Raw genomic sequence first — 12,279 nt, 5'->3', positions numbered from 1 at the left:
CACCTGTCCAACAGTTTCATTCTGTGCCCTTCACCCCAGTTAGCTCCCTCCTTCCAAAGAGAAGTTGTCAGTTTTAGAGAGGAATTTCAGTTGAATCTTAATTTTTTTTGACAGTGGCTGAATTGGTCCATTATGTTTGATCTTTTTTAAGTCCTGCTATTTTAGTCACGTGAACAGGAAAGCTGCTATGTGAATTTCAATGGGAGCCTTTCAGTGTGAGCCTTGCCTTTTGGAGTTATATGGCTGGCTGGGATTTCAGCAGCACCCCCATTCATATACTTTTTTGAAGAGAGCTAAAGAATCCTTTCATTATTAAAAGTGTAAACGGGTGACAGATGTAGACTCTAAGATTTTATTTTAGTCTGCTTTGTCTCTCCATGAAGAAAGAGAAACCCCGCTTTTTCCTTCCATTTGAGGTGTTCAAACCTGCTTAATTCTGCTGATTCAAGGAATGGGCCCAGCCAGGCGCAGCTAATTGATGCCATCAGGAAGAACGTTAAACTACACGAGCTCTGGGGGCTCCTCTTGCCCTAGAGCTTGCTCACACTACCCAAACCCACAAAACACTATTACCTTCAGAATCCCTGGGTGACTCCCACCCTTGAGGACCTGTTCACCTGTTTGGCATATTCATAAAGGTCTAAATACTTCTTGCCTCCCTATCTGTAAGTCAACCTTTTCTCTCCAGCCTTGGACATAGAGATGTATTGTTTGGTCCCAGTTATCAGGAATGTCAAGGTTTTATTCTTTTATACTTTTTCTTTTCTTTGCTGAAATCTCCCCAAAGGACATGAGCCTCATTTAACCAATATATAGTTACAACTTTTTCATGCTGAGCCCCGGGCTAGATGTTGGGGTTTATATTCCATGGGTGTGGTAGCAAGGACAGATGTTGGGATAGTAATTACAGGCACAAAATGAACATGGAACTGTGAGCGAGGGGTTTGCCCAGCTCTGTCTCTCCCGTCCTCTCAGTAGGAGGGTGAGTGGGAATATAGCGTAGTTTACAGATTGCTGGATGGGTCATGGGACGCCTGAGCTCTGGGTTCCAATCCTGACTCTACTGTGTGCCTTTGGGCAGTCATTTAACCTCCTTGAACCTCAAGGCTTCCATTTGTGAATAGAAATATTATCTGGCCCTCCAGCCTGGCGGAGGACCAGGTGATATGGCCAGGGGTGAGTAATGTGGGTGTAAGAGCCATGGAGACTATAAAGCACGGTGTAAGCGAGCACACCATGATCACATGATTTACTTAATTGAAATTTGAAGCTGGTCTGTGGCCCCTGTTCAAGCACCAACACTGTCTTTGAGGAGGTGACACTTGCCTGGCAAGCCACATGTCCATTCTGTGGATTTTATCAGGCCTCCACAGCAGCAAAGACCACACCCTGGCACTGTGAAAGTGTCATGGCTGTGGGAACGGGGAGTCCCCTTTGCTTCCAGCAGGGGTGTCGGTTCTTAGTCTGTGCCTTGATTAGGTGCGGCTCAGTTACACCTGGCAACCTAACGCAGGTATGAGCACTGTGGGTAATAGCTTTTTATTTTTATGTCTGGGCAGCTTACAGGTCCGAAGCTTTGGATCTAAGTTATTTAACGTAACCTTTTCTTTACACTAGCCTTGGCAGTCAGCTCTCCTGCAAACAGCATTCAAGAATGAAATGAGTTAATTCTTTTAAGGCTGTAAATATTGTAACTTTTTGGCAGCATCCCAAAAGAGTTGGTATGTTAGTACATTTTATTTAAAAAAAACAAAAAAAAAACAAAAAAAACAGCAAAAACAAAAACCCTAACCTATTCCCAGGGAACAGTTTATAAATAGTCTTTGTAAGAATAACAAATATGAAGTAGGTTTCATGAAAAGCCATCATCCTAGATTGTAGAATGAGCCAGTGCCTAACCAGTCATTCCCAAACGGCTTGGGGTTTGTGGACCTTGTGCTGCTTTTCACCGAATAAAGGCAGAAGCCAGGCTGGAGAGATAGCTCAGCTGCTAAAGTGCTAACGGACCTGAGTTCAGTTCCCAGAAAGAGAGTAAAAGCAACAGGCTTGGTGGCTTGTACTTACAGTTCTAGCCCTGGAGCGGTAGAGCCAGGCAGATCCTTAGGACTTGGTGGCCAGCCAGCCCAGCCCAATTGGCAAGCCCTGAGTGACTGAAAGACCCTGGACTCAGAAAACAAGATAGCTGACTCCTCAGGAACTCTCACTTAAAGTTTCCTCCGATATCTACACACATGCGCATAGATACGTAAACACACACACACACACACACACACACACACGCAGGAAACTATTTATGTCTGGATGGACAGGCTTTTTCCTTCAGGATGGAAACCCTAGAGGAAGCCGCTCTTGATGGAGTTCACATATATTACCCCATAGTTTCAAGTCATATTGCAACTAAGGCCTCTGACATGTGTCCACATCCTCTGCCTTAAACAGCAGGAATAGACAAAAAGCAGACGCTTCTGGGGAATTGGGAAGAAGGGCTGGGTACAGTCACTCGGACAGTTTTCTGCTTGAAGAGAGAGCTAAACACTGTCTTGCTGGATGGTGTCAGTACATCTGGGAAGGACTACTCTGGGGCGCAGTAGCGCTGAAGACCTGTAGGTGGCGCTGGCAGCAGGCTGTTCTGTGCCATCTACCTTAGTGGCCACAAGGTATCTAAGTTTCTTGTGTGATGTCTTCAACCTCTGAAGAAACTGTACATTTTTGTATCTCGGGTAGTTATAAAAAGAAAAATCACAACCTCTTGTAATTTTCAGAGTTCTTAAGAACATATGAATTTATCAAGCAAACCTTGAACTCAGTGAACCTAACTCCTTTTATTAGAAAATTTGATTTGATTTCTAATCACCCATTTTTAGTGTTTTCCAAAAGTAGGTAATATTTCTTAGATAAAGTGCCAGAACTTTAACACGCATCTGATGAAATATTAAATTACAGGATCAAATTATCCATCACCATGACGCGTCTTAGTATAACCACAGTGAGGGATCTAACTTTGGAGCGTAACCCGGAAGTTTTCTCCCCGTTCTGTTCTCCGTCCTGTCCAGCTTTTCTGTCACTTATTTTCCTCAATCCTTTAACATTTATCTGTTAGAACACAGTGTGCTGTCTGTGCTCATCGCCCACGATGCTTGTTTACAGTGGTTCTCCCTCGTGTCCTCTATTTTGACTTACATCATTTTCACTATGCTGTGTATGACACATGGTATCTCACCTATTCATGTGCCATTAAAGATGCAGTATTAACCAGTTGGCTTTTATAAAGTGTCAGTATCTGCATTTATCTTGAAAACCTTAGGGCAGCCTTGCAAATAAGTACTAAAACCATCCTGGCCCATAAAAACCGTTTGCTTTATTCTGACATAGATGCTGAATGTTTGCTGTGCTCACCAGTTTATGTGCTCACAGTTAATTTTTTTTTTCTGCAAGAGGAAATAAGGACTTTGTTTTCTCTAATGCTGAAATGATTAAGAATACTGGTCTGCCCGTATTTAGCTGGGTCGCAGTGTGGTGTCGGGTCCTCTATGTCCAGTCCATCTGCCTCTGCTGTTGGACTGAAATCAAATACCTCACCGCTCCCTGCCTCAGTTTCCCTGTTTTTCTGGTGTCGGTAAAACTGGACAGTCCTTGCTGTTGAAGCAGGTGCTGTGTAACCCAGAGCTGCTGCATCTCTACTGGCCTGTTCCTATGTAATCTTTTACATAATGTTATCCTTCTCTTTCTTCCATTTCCCTGTCACCAACCCTTATAGAGTCGGGATATAAGCCCAGAAGAGATAGATTTAAAGAATGAACCTTGGTATAAATTCTTTTCGGAATTGGAGTTTGGGAGACCGGTAAGTGTAATGGCGCCTTGCGGTGGTTATACACCTTGTGAAATGATGCTCTTGGTGCCTTGCCGCTGCTGTAGAATCAGGTCTGTGAGAGGGGTCCAGCAGTGGGAGCAGCCGTGGTAACTGTCAGATTGTGTTACCTCACTCCAACCCGAAGGTTTTCCTCAATGCACCAAGAGGGGACAGTGAGCTCTGAGGTACACCTTCCTAGAACATCCAGAGAGTGACCAGGGCATCATTTGTCCTAGGACCTCTCTCTGCCACCTCCAGCAAGTATCATATACCTGGTGGGTGGCATTTTTTTTTTTCTGCCAAGCAGTGACTACCAGTTCATTAAGGTTTTTGAAGACAGGCAGGGAAATATGTCACTGGGAAGGGCAGGGTTACGGTGCCTCATATCACGTTTTATAAAGCATGCATGCAAGGGAGTGCATGCAAAACAAAACAAGACAAGACAAGACAAAAAAGCAACTGCTTCCCTGTGCAGACATAACCCCTGTTCAGCCCAGCTAGAGGCAGCTTTTAGGGAATGATTCGTCTGAGTTGGGGTAGTGTCATTTGGAAGGGAAGGCAGAACTCTGGAAATGTTAGTGTTTGGCGGCTTCCCTAAGGTATTTCTGATTTTTTTTTTTTTTGAGAGGGGTGATTCTTTAGTCCTATGCCCAGACAAGTTTCAAACAGGACAGTCTGTTGGAGGTGATGCAATTTAAACCTGTAGGTACTTTAAATTCTCATGGTGATAGACTTGAAAACTGTAGTTTCTTTGAACCCCCAATTATAACTGCAATAAAGGAATTTATAGGTAGAAGAGTCATACCTAGAAAAATGAACATTGGACATGACTATGAGACTCTGACCATTGGTTTGGGTCTCGAATGGTTCTTTTATCTGCAGTTAGGAAGTGATTTTTACAGTCCAGTAAATGTTAAATTCCATGCTGTATATTTTTTCATTAAGATGAAGACAGGCAATTCAGGCTGGCACTGGGGAATTGCTGATTTGGCATAAAGATGCTGAGCTTGAAAGTTAGGAGTACCAAGCTGCCAACATTCTACCTGAAAGAACTGGTATTCCTCCTTACTGGGCACTTCTGGATGCAGTCACCTCTCCTCTTCCCCTTAATCTGTTGTTGGTGAGAGCCACCTAGGGGCAGTAGAGAGAAAGTGTCTTGTGCAACTACTCTTCTCTCCCCACAGCTCATTTCTTCTCCTCTCTCCCCACTCTTTTAGATACCAAGTTTAATACACAGTCTTTCCACATGCAGTAAACTGGACAGTAAGCCTTTTTTTTAAGACCTGCTCAATTATTGAGCACATAATGATATGTATGCTCCACTCTGAAATGATGTCTGCGACAGTGACGTTGTACTGACCTCATGGAAAACAGGAGATATTCATTTTCAGTTCCATGCCAGCAATTTTTGAAATCCCTTTCAGAATCTTCAGATTTCTAACCATGCCCTTGTCTATCAAGTAACTATACCAGTTTAATCTGAAAGTTTTTGCAAAAGTTAGGGAACCTTCTTTACTAATTTATTACTAGTGATGCATTTTTATAAATCTATCGCTGCAAACAACTTTCGTTGATATTAGACAATGCAGAGTCCCAGCCTTTACTAAACAGGTCCTGAGAATAACTTGGTAAATTAAAGAGTTTTGCCAAAAACTGTAACTCACCTATGTAAACATGGAGGGCACAGACCATTTGTCTAATAATTCTTTCTCTTGGGGGATTCCTTTTTGTGTGGCCTTAATTTTTGAAGATTTGTCAAAAGAACATGGGCCACATCTCCAGGAATCTCAGTAAAAGAACATTTATATATGGTCTAAGATATCTCAGGGTGGGCTTCTTATCTAGTTGAACCAACAGACTTTAGGAAGGAGGTGGGAGAGTGAGATTTTTTTTCCTTTGTTCTCTCCTATTCTGATTGCAGTGGGCCAAAGAGTACACTGCTGTGGCAAAGCCATGAGCTGTGGCAGTTGGTTTGGAAGCTGTGTTAGTCATTCCAGAGTCTTCCAGTCACACATGACACAGGTTGTCATCGATACTTTGTTTCTGTTGTTCTCAAACCAGCTTAGGGCTCTTACTCCTAGTAGAACCGCTGGAACTTTGATACTAATAGTTGCTGAGCTCCTTTTTCTCCCTGAACCTCCTCTTGCAAAGCCACTCAAAAAGAATAGAAAATTGCAACAAGATCCTGATTGGTGACCTCGGTATGTCCCCATGAAATAAATGATTTAAGACTTCAGGGACCATTTGGGGTCGGGGGGGGGGGAGCGGGGTGATTATTTGAAGCAAATTTAATTTGTAGACTCTCGCTTATGGAATTTTGTGACCAAGTAAGAAAGGTGTGGGGGTAACATGTGTTAAAAAGGCTACTTTTCAGACAGCCACTGAGTGTATTAAGCAGTAAAAGTGAATGGTTGCTGCTCTATCACTGACTTTGCAGAACACATACCCCATGTATGTGGAAGACCTGCTGCTGACAGGGGAAACACAGCCAGAGCCAGTTGGCTTTTCTTTTGGAGAGGTAGTACAGGGGAGAGGTGGTACAGGGACCAGGAGGACCCACGTATTACCCTCCCCTTCCCTTCAGTTTCTACAGAAATTGATTTGATGTCTAGCCACAAACTCAAGGCAGTGTTTCTCAATAGTAATCCCTGGAATGAGTCTGTAGAGTTAACGGACATGAAACTTGCATGCAGTCTGTGGAGTTTTTAATGCTCTCCTGTGTCTGATCTCCCTGGGGATGGTTGGTAGCATGGTAGATCTCAAGTGTACACAGGCACAGTACTCTATGTGAGAGAAGTTCAGAGTTAGAAGTTTCTGGAAGTTTGCTTAGCTCACTGCACACAAACCCCTTGGTAAGCCTACAGCATATTCTCCTGAAAGATTTTCAGTGCTCTGATTGTCTATGAAGGGGTAAAGAACAAAACATTGTGACCTCTGACCTGCCGGGGGCGGAGCCTGCCTCTAGCGTTACTGCTGTCACCTAACACTACTTACATTATGAAAGGCCAGTTGAGCTGCAAGCATGGAATGGTCACATGCACTGCCTGAATTCCCACTGTGGATGCCGCTGCCCCAAACTAGAGGGTCACCCTTTAGGTCAGCCTCTACTGGCCAGACTTACAGATTTACACATTTATTAACATGCAGTGATTTTTTTCTTTCTATAGAAGAAAAGACTCTTTCAAAAATGTGAAAATTTCCAGGGTCAGTCTTTGTTTGAAGAGGACACGAAAGAATTAGAGTTTTTAATTTGTTTAAATTTGCTATTGATGCTTCCCTTCCTCCCCGCCCCCCACTTTTAATTTAAAATTTTTAGTATTGAGACTCAAGGGTTGATTTGCTCTTGAAACTTATACTTCCTAGTCAGGGGTTTCAGGTCCCCCTGGGGCAGACAGCTTTGTGTCCTCAGCCAGGATCCCCGTCCTTTGCTTTAAGTTCACCTCTCTGTGTTGGTCCGGTTCCTAGCGTGCCCCTCTTTGTTTGAGTCCCCCCATGTTTGTCGTTATGTCTTTATGCTCATTTCTTCATTTCCTCCTCTGCTTCCCGTCAGCCTCCCAAAAAGATATGGGACTATACTCCTGGCGACTGCTCTATCCTTCCTAGAGAGGATAGAAAGGTAATTCCGTGCCTCCTCCTCGGACTGTGTGCTAGATCTCTAGCTTTGAGTGCCGTGAGTGTGTTGTGGATTTGTGTTCTTTTCTTAAATCTTTTTTTTTTTTTTTTAAACTTAGTAACTTGTTTGGCCTGGTGATAAAACTATTTAATAAAGCCCGTGAGACATATACTAATGTTTAGAGGTTGGTTTTGGTTTGCTTTTTTAAAAACAACTCTTGTCACGGCCATTGTACTCTGACATAGAGGAAGCAGGGCCTTTCCTCACAGGTAGGTTTCTGTGGCGTTTGTAGTTCTCGTTAGCCCTAGAATAGATGTCTGAAGCTCTGTTACTCAGGGTTCCCTTGAACCTGCCGAATGGTGCTCTTTTCTGTGTTCATGTCTTTAAACTAATTTCTAGTAAGCCCTTGTGATTGAGTCAGGCCATCGTGACCCTATTAAAAAGTGACACTAAAAACAAAATTCCTTTTCAAACGTAACCCTCCACTCCTCCTCCTTTTCTCTAAACTAAAACATTCTTTCTCATCTTTTCTTCCTTGAACCAGACTAATCTAGAGAAAGACCTCAGCCTCTGCCAAGCAGAGTTAGAGGCAGATTTAGAGAAAGTGGAGACGGTTAATAAATCACCCAGTGCAAACTCGCCACAGGTATTTCCAGTTTTTCTCTTGCTGTTGGTTTCTTCTCAAGCTCTGCTTTGTTTTCTTCCCTGTTCTTTGTTTTCTATGTTGTGGAGATGACAGAGGGTGGTGACACTGCTAGCTTTAAGATGCATGGCTTTGTGTTTATACACACGTGCACCACATGCACACACACTACACGTGCACACACATACACCACACTCACACACTACACCTGGTCAGTTTTTTGTTTGGAACCCTTTGGAACTTGGCATATTCCGTAAAGCATCTTTCAGATACATACAGGATGGCTGATGGTTTGAACTTTCCCCTACCTATCATGCCCAATAGTTCTTCTTTGATGACCTTTCAAAAGTGCTTTCCATTGCCTTCTTTGAATTTCCAGAGTGCTATGTGGGGGGAAGTTTTTCTTATCTTTTTTTTTTTCTTTGTCACCCTGGGAGATGCCAACATCAGAGGTCATTTTGACAGACATAGCAGTAGAAATTGGGCCAAGGCATTGTCAGAGCAGTGGTGTTTGTCATGGTAAAGGCCAGCAAGTTCATGACAGAAAACACACTCTAGATATTGAGGGTTGAGGGAGGAAGGGAGAGCCAGTTGCAAGATGAACAGGCTTCTAGGGGGAAGCTGAAGGTTTGCTGAAGTGTGCTTTGGTTTCCCTGACAAAACTGAAGAGACTCTAATGAGGAAAGAATGGCTTTCTGTGGACATTGCTGCAGTGGCCAGGAAGGGCCACAGACTGTGGGAGGACTGTGTGATTGATAATTGGTCTGTGCTAGACGTGAGAAGTATTGAGACCACTGGTTCAAGGCTAGAGACCAGGAAAGGGCGGAGAAACCAGCATTTTATGGTAGCCTATTTGCAGGTTTGAGATAAAAGAGTAGGAAGCCATTGAGCTGTGGTAGTCATGGCTGCCTCCTTGGTACATAGAACTTAGATTTGGAGGAAGAAGACAGCAGTGGGTGGGCCCTTCTACCTTAGAACTGAAAAGAGACAAAGAGGTAAATTGTCACACATCCAGGTGAGACAGGTGATTGGGGTGGAGGAAGGTGGAGTGGGATCCTCGGTTTCTAACCAGGGTGAGACCATACCAAGACCTGGTGTAACTCACTGTAGAATTGCAGGTTCAAGGAAGAAACTATCCCAGCCTGCTCTGGAATATGAGTTATGGCCGTGAGTCGGTCCTGATAACAGTGGCCAACATGCAGGATGAGAAGTCTAGTGACAAGCAGGCCAAAGTGAATCAAGAGATGCTTTCACAGAAGTCACACATCTGCAGCTCATGCAGAGATGGGGACTCAGCCAGAGCTGACAGCTCCTTACCCCAGTTAGGGCCCAGACCCTGCCAGGGGCACCCCAGTGCAAGGAAGTGCCTGTTGCACCTGCTCTCCATTCCCATTGGTCGTTTGTCTGGTGCTGTTAGCCTCGAGCGTATGTGAAGTATGCTCACAGGAGTTCTACACACACACACACACACACACACACACAGGAGACTGTCTTCAGGATGAGACAGTGGAGTCCATACTTGCTGGGCTATCTGTTTTGAGGCACTTAGGAAACATGCAAAGAGTATACGTGTTCAAATGGATAGGACAGATCAGCTCAGGCTGGAGAGATGGCTCGGCGGGTAAGAGCACCGACGGTTCTTCCAGAGGTCCTGAGTTCAATTCCCAGCAACCACATGGTGGCTCACAACCATCTGTAATGGGAACTGGTGCCCTCTTCTGGTGTGTCTGAAGAGAGCAATGGTGGTGTACTCCTATGCATAAAATAAATAAATAACTCTTTAAGAAAAAGGACAGATCAGCTCAACTAGAAATCTTGGGTGGGAATGGTGGGATGGGCAGGTTTGGAAAAGACTGTAGCCTCAGGAGTGTGATTAAGAAGATGTTGGATGAAGATGAAGATGATCCTTCAGATCACTGATGATGAGAGAGAGACAGAGAGAGAGACAGAGAGAACCATTCCCTTAGAGAAGTTGAATTGGAGGTAGAAAACATGTCAGAGGGTGAGGGGGCCACTGCAGTAGTGTAAGCAGCGAGTCCACACCGTAGAGGCACCAGCAGGGAGAAGGGGAAGGATTGGTGGGGAGAGGTTGTCCAGGGTGTTCAGTGGGCTAGCTTAAGTAGTTGCTGTGAGGGATGAATGAGCTGGGGAAGGAAAGGCTGTGACTGTAGGGTTTGGAGTGGACAGCTAGAAGATTTAAGGGTGTTAGTAAGGCTGAAGGAAGCTAGAAAGTGGCTCGATGCAGAGGTCAAACCATGGTGTCGGTTCCAGGTGTTTGGCTCCTGAGTTGCTGGCTTGGGATCAGGTAGGGATATTGAGAAGGCAGTAGGAACCGTAAGACTAGATCTTAGGAAGCAGGCAATGCTTTAAAAATCTACCAGAGTTGCCTACAGGGGAGCAATTGTGGGGGCTAAATGAGGAGCCACCAGTGAAGCCAAACCCCCTCCCTGTCATCTCCTCTTCCCTAATCCAGCAGCCTCCCCCTCCACTTTCTGTTTGTTTCTTTTTCCTAAATGTCTCTTCTCCAGGTACCATGTTCTCCTTACAGTGGTCATGAGTAGACATGATGGTCGTTATCAAATAGGAATATCTGTAAAAGTTAACTTCTACATTGATTTATTTAACACAAATACATTGAACCTGTGACATTTTTCCCCCCCAGTACAAAAGAACCTCCGAATTCTGTAATTACAATGCTCTCGCTCTCTAGCAGGCCTGGGTTGATCTCTTCCTTTTGTTAGTGGCCTGCCATTTTATGAAGCATCTCCCAACCTGTACTGACAGCGTGGTTAGTGGATTTGGGGACATTGCGTCTCGTTTTCACACTTCTCAACGCACAGGCATAAGTGAATCGTGTAACTATGGTGTGGTCATCTTAAGATGCTTTTTAGAATGCAGTCTCTCCCTAGAGTGTTGTGTGCTGCTCTCGGATGAGGCATCTGTGGTGCGTGGTCGGAGCTACAGAGGCCTCAGCAGAATGTCTGAGGAAGATGGGTGAATAGGCTTCTGCATCCTGGAGTTGCAGCTGAGGATGAGCTGAAGTCTCCACTTCCAGGCTCACCTATGTCTGTGGCTGCATCTCCTGTGAAGCAAAACCTAGGACCCCTAAATCTAGCCCAAGCCTCTTGTCTACATGACCAGACTGAAGTGGCCTGTCTTTTCCCCTTTGCTTTGCAACCTGTGAATTAAGACCAACCTCGTTTGGTTTTGTTTTGTTTTGATTTGTTTTGTTTTCCTTTTTACATTGTTCTTTCTTTATCACTTTTACAGAGCTCAGCAGTCAGCCCGACTCCAGACATTACCTCAGAGCCTCCTGGATAGTAAGTAGCCACTCCTATGTTTTCATGGCTCAATGTATCAAGGACTAGACAAGGGTGAGGACAGCTGGTGGGTCGGACTGTGATCCGGATCTGTCTTGTGCTGTCCCAGTAGGCAGTAAAGGCCTTGGCCCTGGGGAGGGCTCATGGCAGTGGGCTGTCACATGCTTTGGGCTTTGTCTTCTAGTAGTTTGATGATGGTATTGTAGTTTTCAAATTAGTTTTCTTTGGTTCTCTCTTCTTTCTCCCAATTAACTTTTAGAGAGTCATGTTATGTTTGATAGCTTTATCCCAGGTTGATGTCTTTAACTTTGGAATGTGAAGTTATTTGTCTGCATTTATTTTAATTTTACTTACTTTGCACACATGTGTGGGTGAATGTCTGTGAGTTGTGGGTGTGGCTATAGAAGTCAGAGCATAGGCTATGGGACTTTCCTTCTCATCATGAATCCTGGGAATCTCTCGGGTCATCAGGTTTGCACAGTGGGCGCTTCTGTTTGCTTAGCCATCTTATTGACCTATTTGTCTACATTAGAATCAATCTTGCCCTCAGTGGATCCCTGAGGGACGAGACTGTAGCTAGGATGTACCGGATCTAGAATAAAGATACAGGGGCAGAGAGTAGGGTTAGGTCCTCAAGCCAGTCCTGCCATGTGGGATGTGGGGCCTAGATTCTCATATGGACATGGATTTTTTTTTTTTTAATTCTGCTAATTCTTAAGAATTTGGCTGCCGGGCGATGGTGGTGCACGCCTCTAATCCCAACACTCGGGAGGCAGAGGCAGGTGGATTTCTGAGTTTGAGGCCAGCCTGGCCTACAAAGTGAGTTCCAGTATAGCCAGGGCTATACAGAGAA

General features: G+C 44.5%; 1 protein-coding gene across 44 annotated transcripts in view; it reads left to right on the top strand.

Annotated features, from left to right (window-relative positions):
* Sorbs1 (sorbin and SH3 domain containing 1) overlaps positions 1 to 12,279 on the top strand; it is a 223,240-nt gene that overhangs the window by 165,904 nt on the left and 45,057 nt on the right. For 35 of the 44 annotated variants that reach the window (XM_029532539.1, XM_029532563.1, XM_029532559.1 and 32 more), the window contains 4 exons: positions 3,758 to 3,841; positions 7,401 to 7,466; positions 8,008 to 8,109; positions 11,377 to 11,426. In XM_029532539.1, coding sequence (XP_029388399.1) covers positions 3,758 to 3,841; positions 7,401 to 7,466; positions 8,008 to 8,109; positions 11,377 to 11,426 — 302 coding nt within the window. The remainder of the gene's footprint in view (positions 1 to 3,757; positions 3,842 to 7,400; positions 7,467 to 8,007; positions 8,110 to 11,376; positions 11,427 to 12,279) is intronic. The other 9 variants (XM_029532570.1, XM_029532655.1, XM_029532632.1 and 6 more) reach the window with 2 other exon arrangements.

The sequence above is a fragment of the Mus pahari genome, chromosome 1 (assembly GCF_900095145.1).
Source record: "Mus pahari chromosome 1, PAHARI_EIJ_v1.1, whole genome shotgun sequence".
Lineage (NCBI taxonomy): Eukaryota > Metazoa > Chordata > Mammalia > Rodentia > Muridae > Mus > Mus pahari.
Note: the sequence above shows the minus strand (reverse complement) of the source record. Positions and strands in the feature narration are given on the sequence as shown.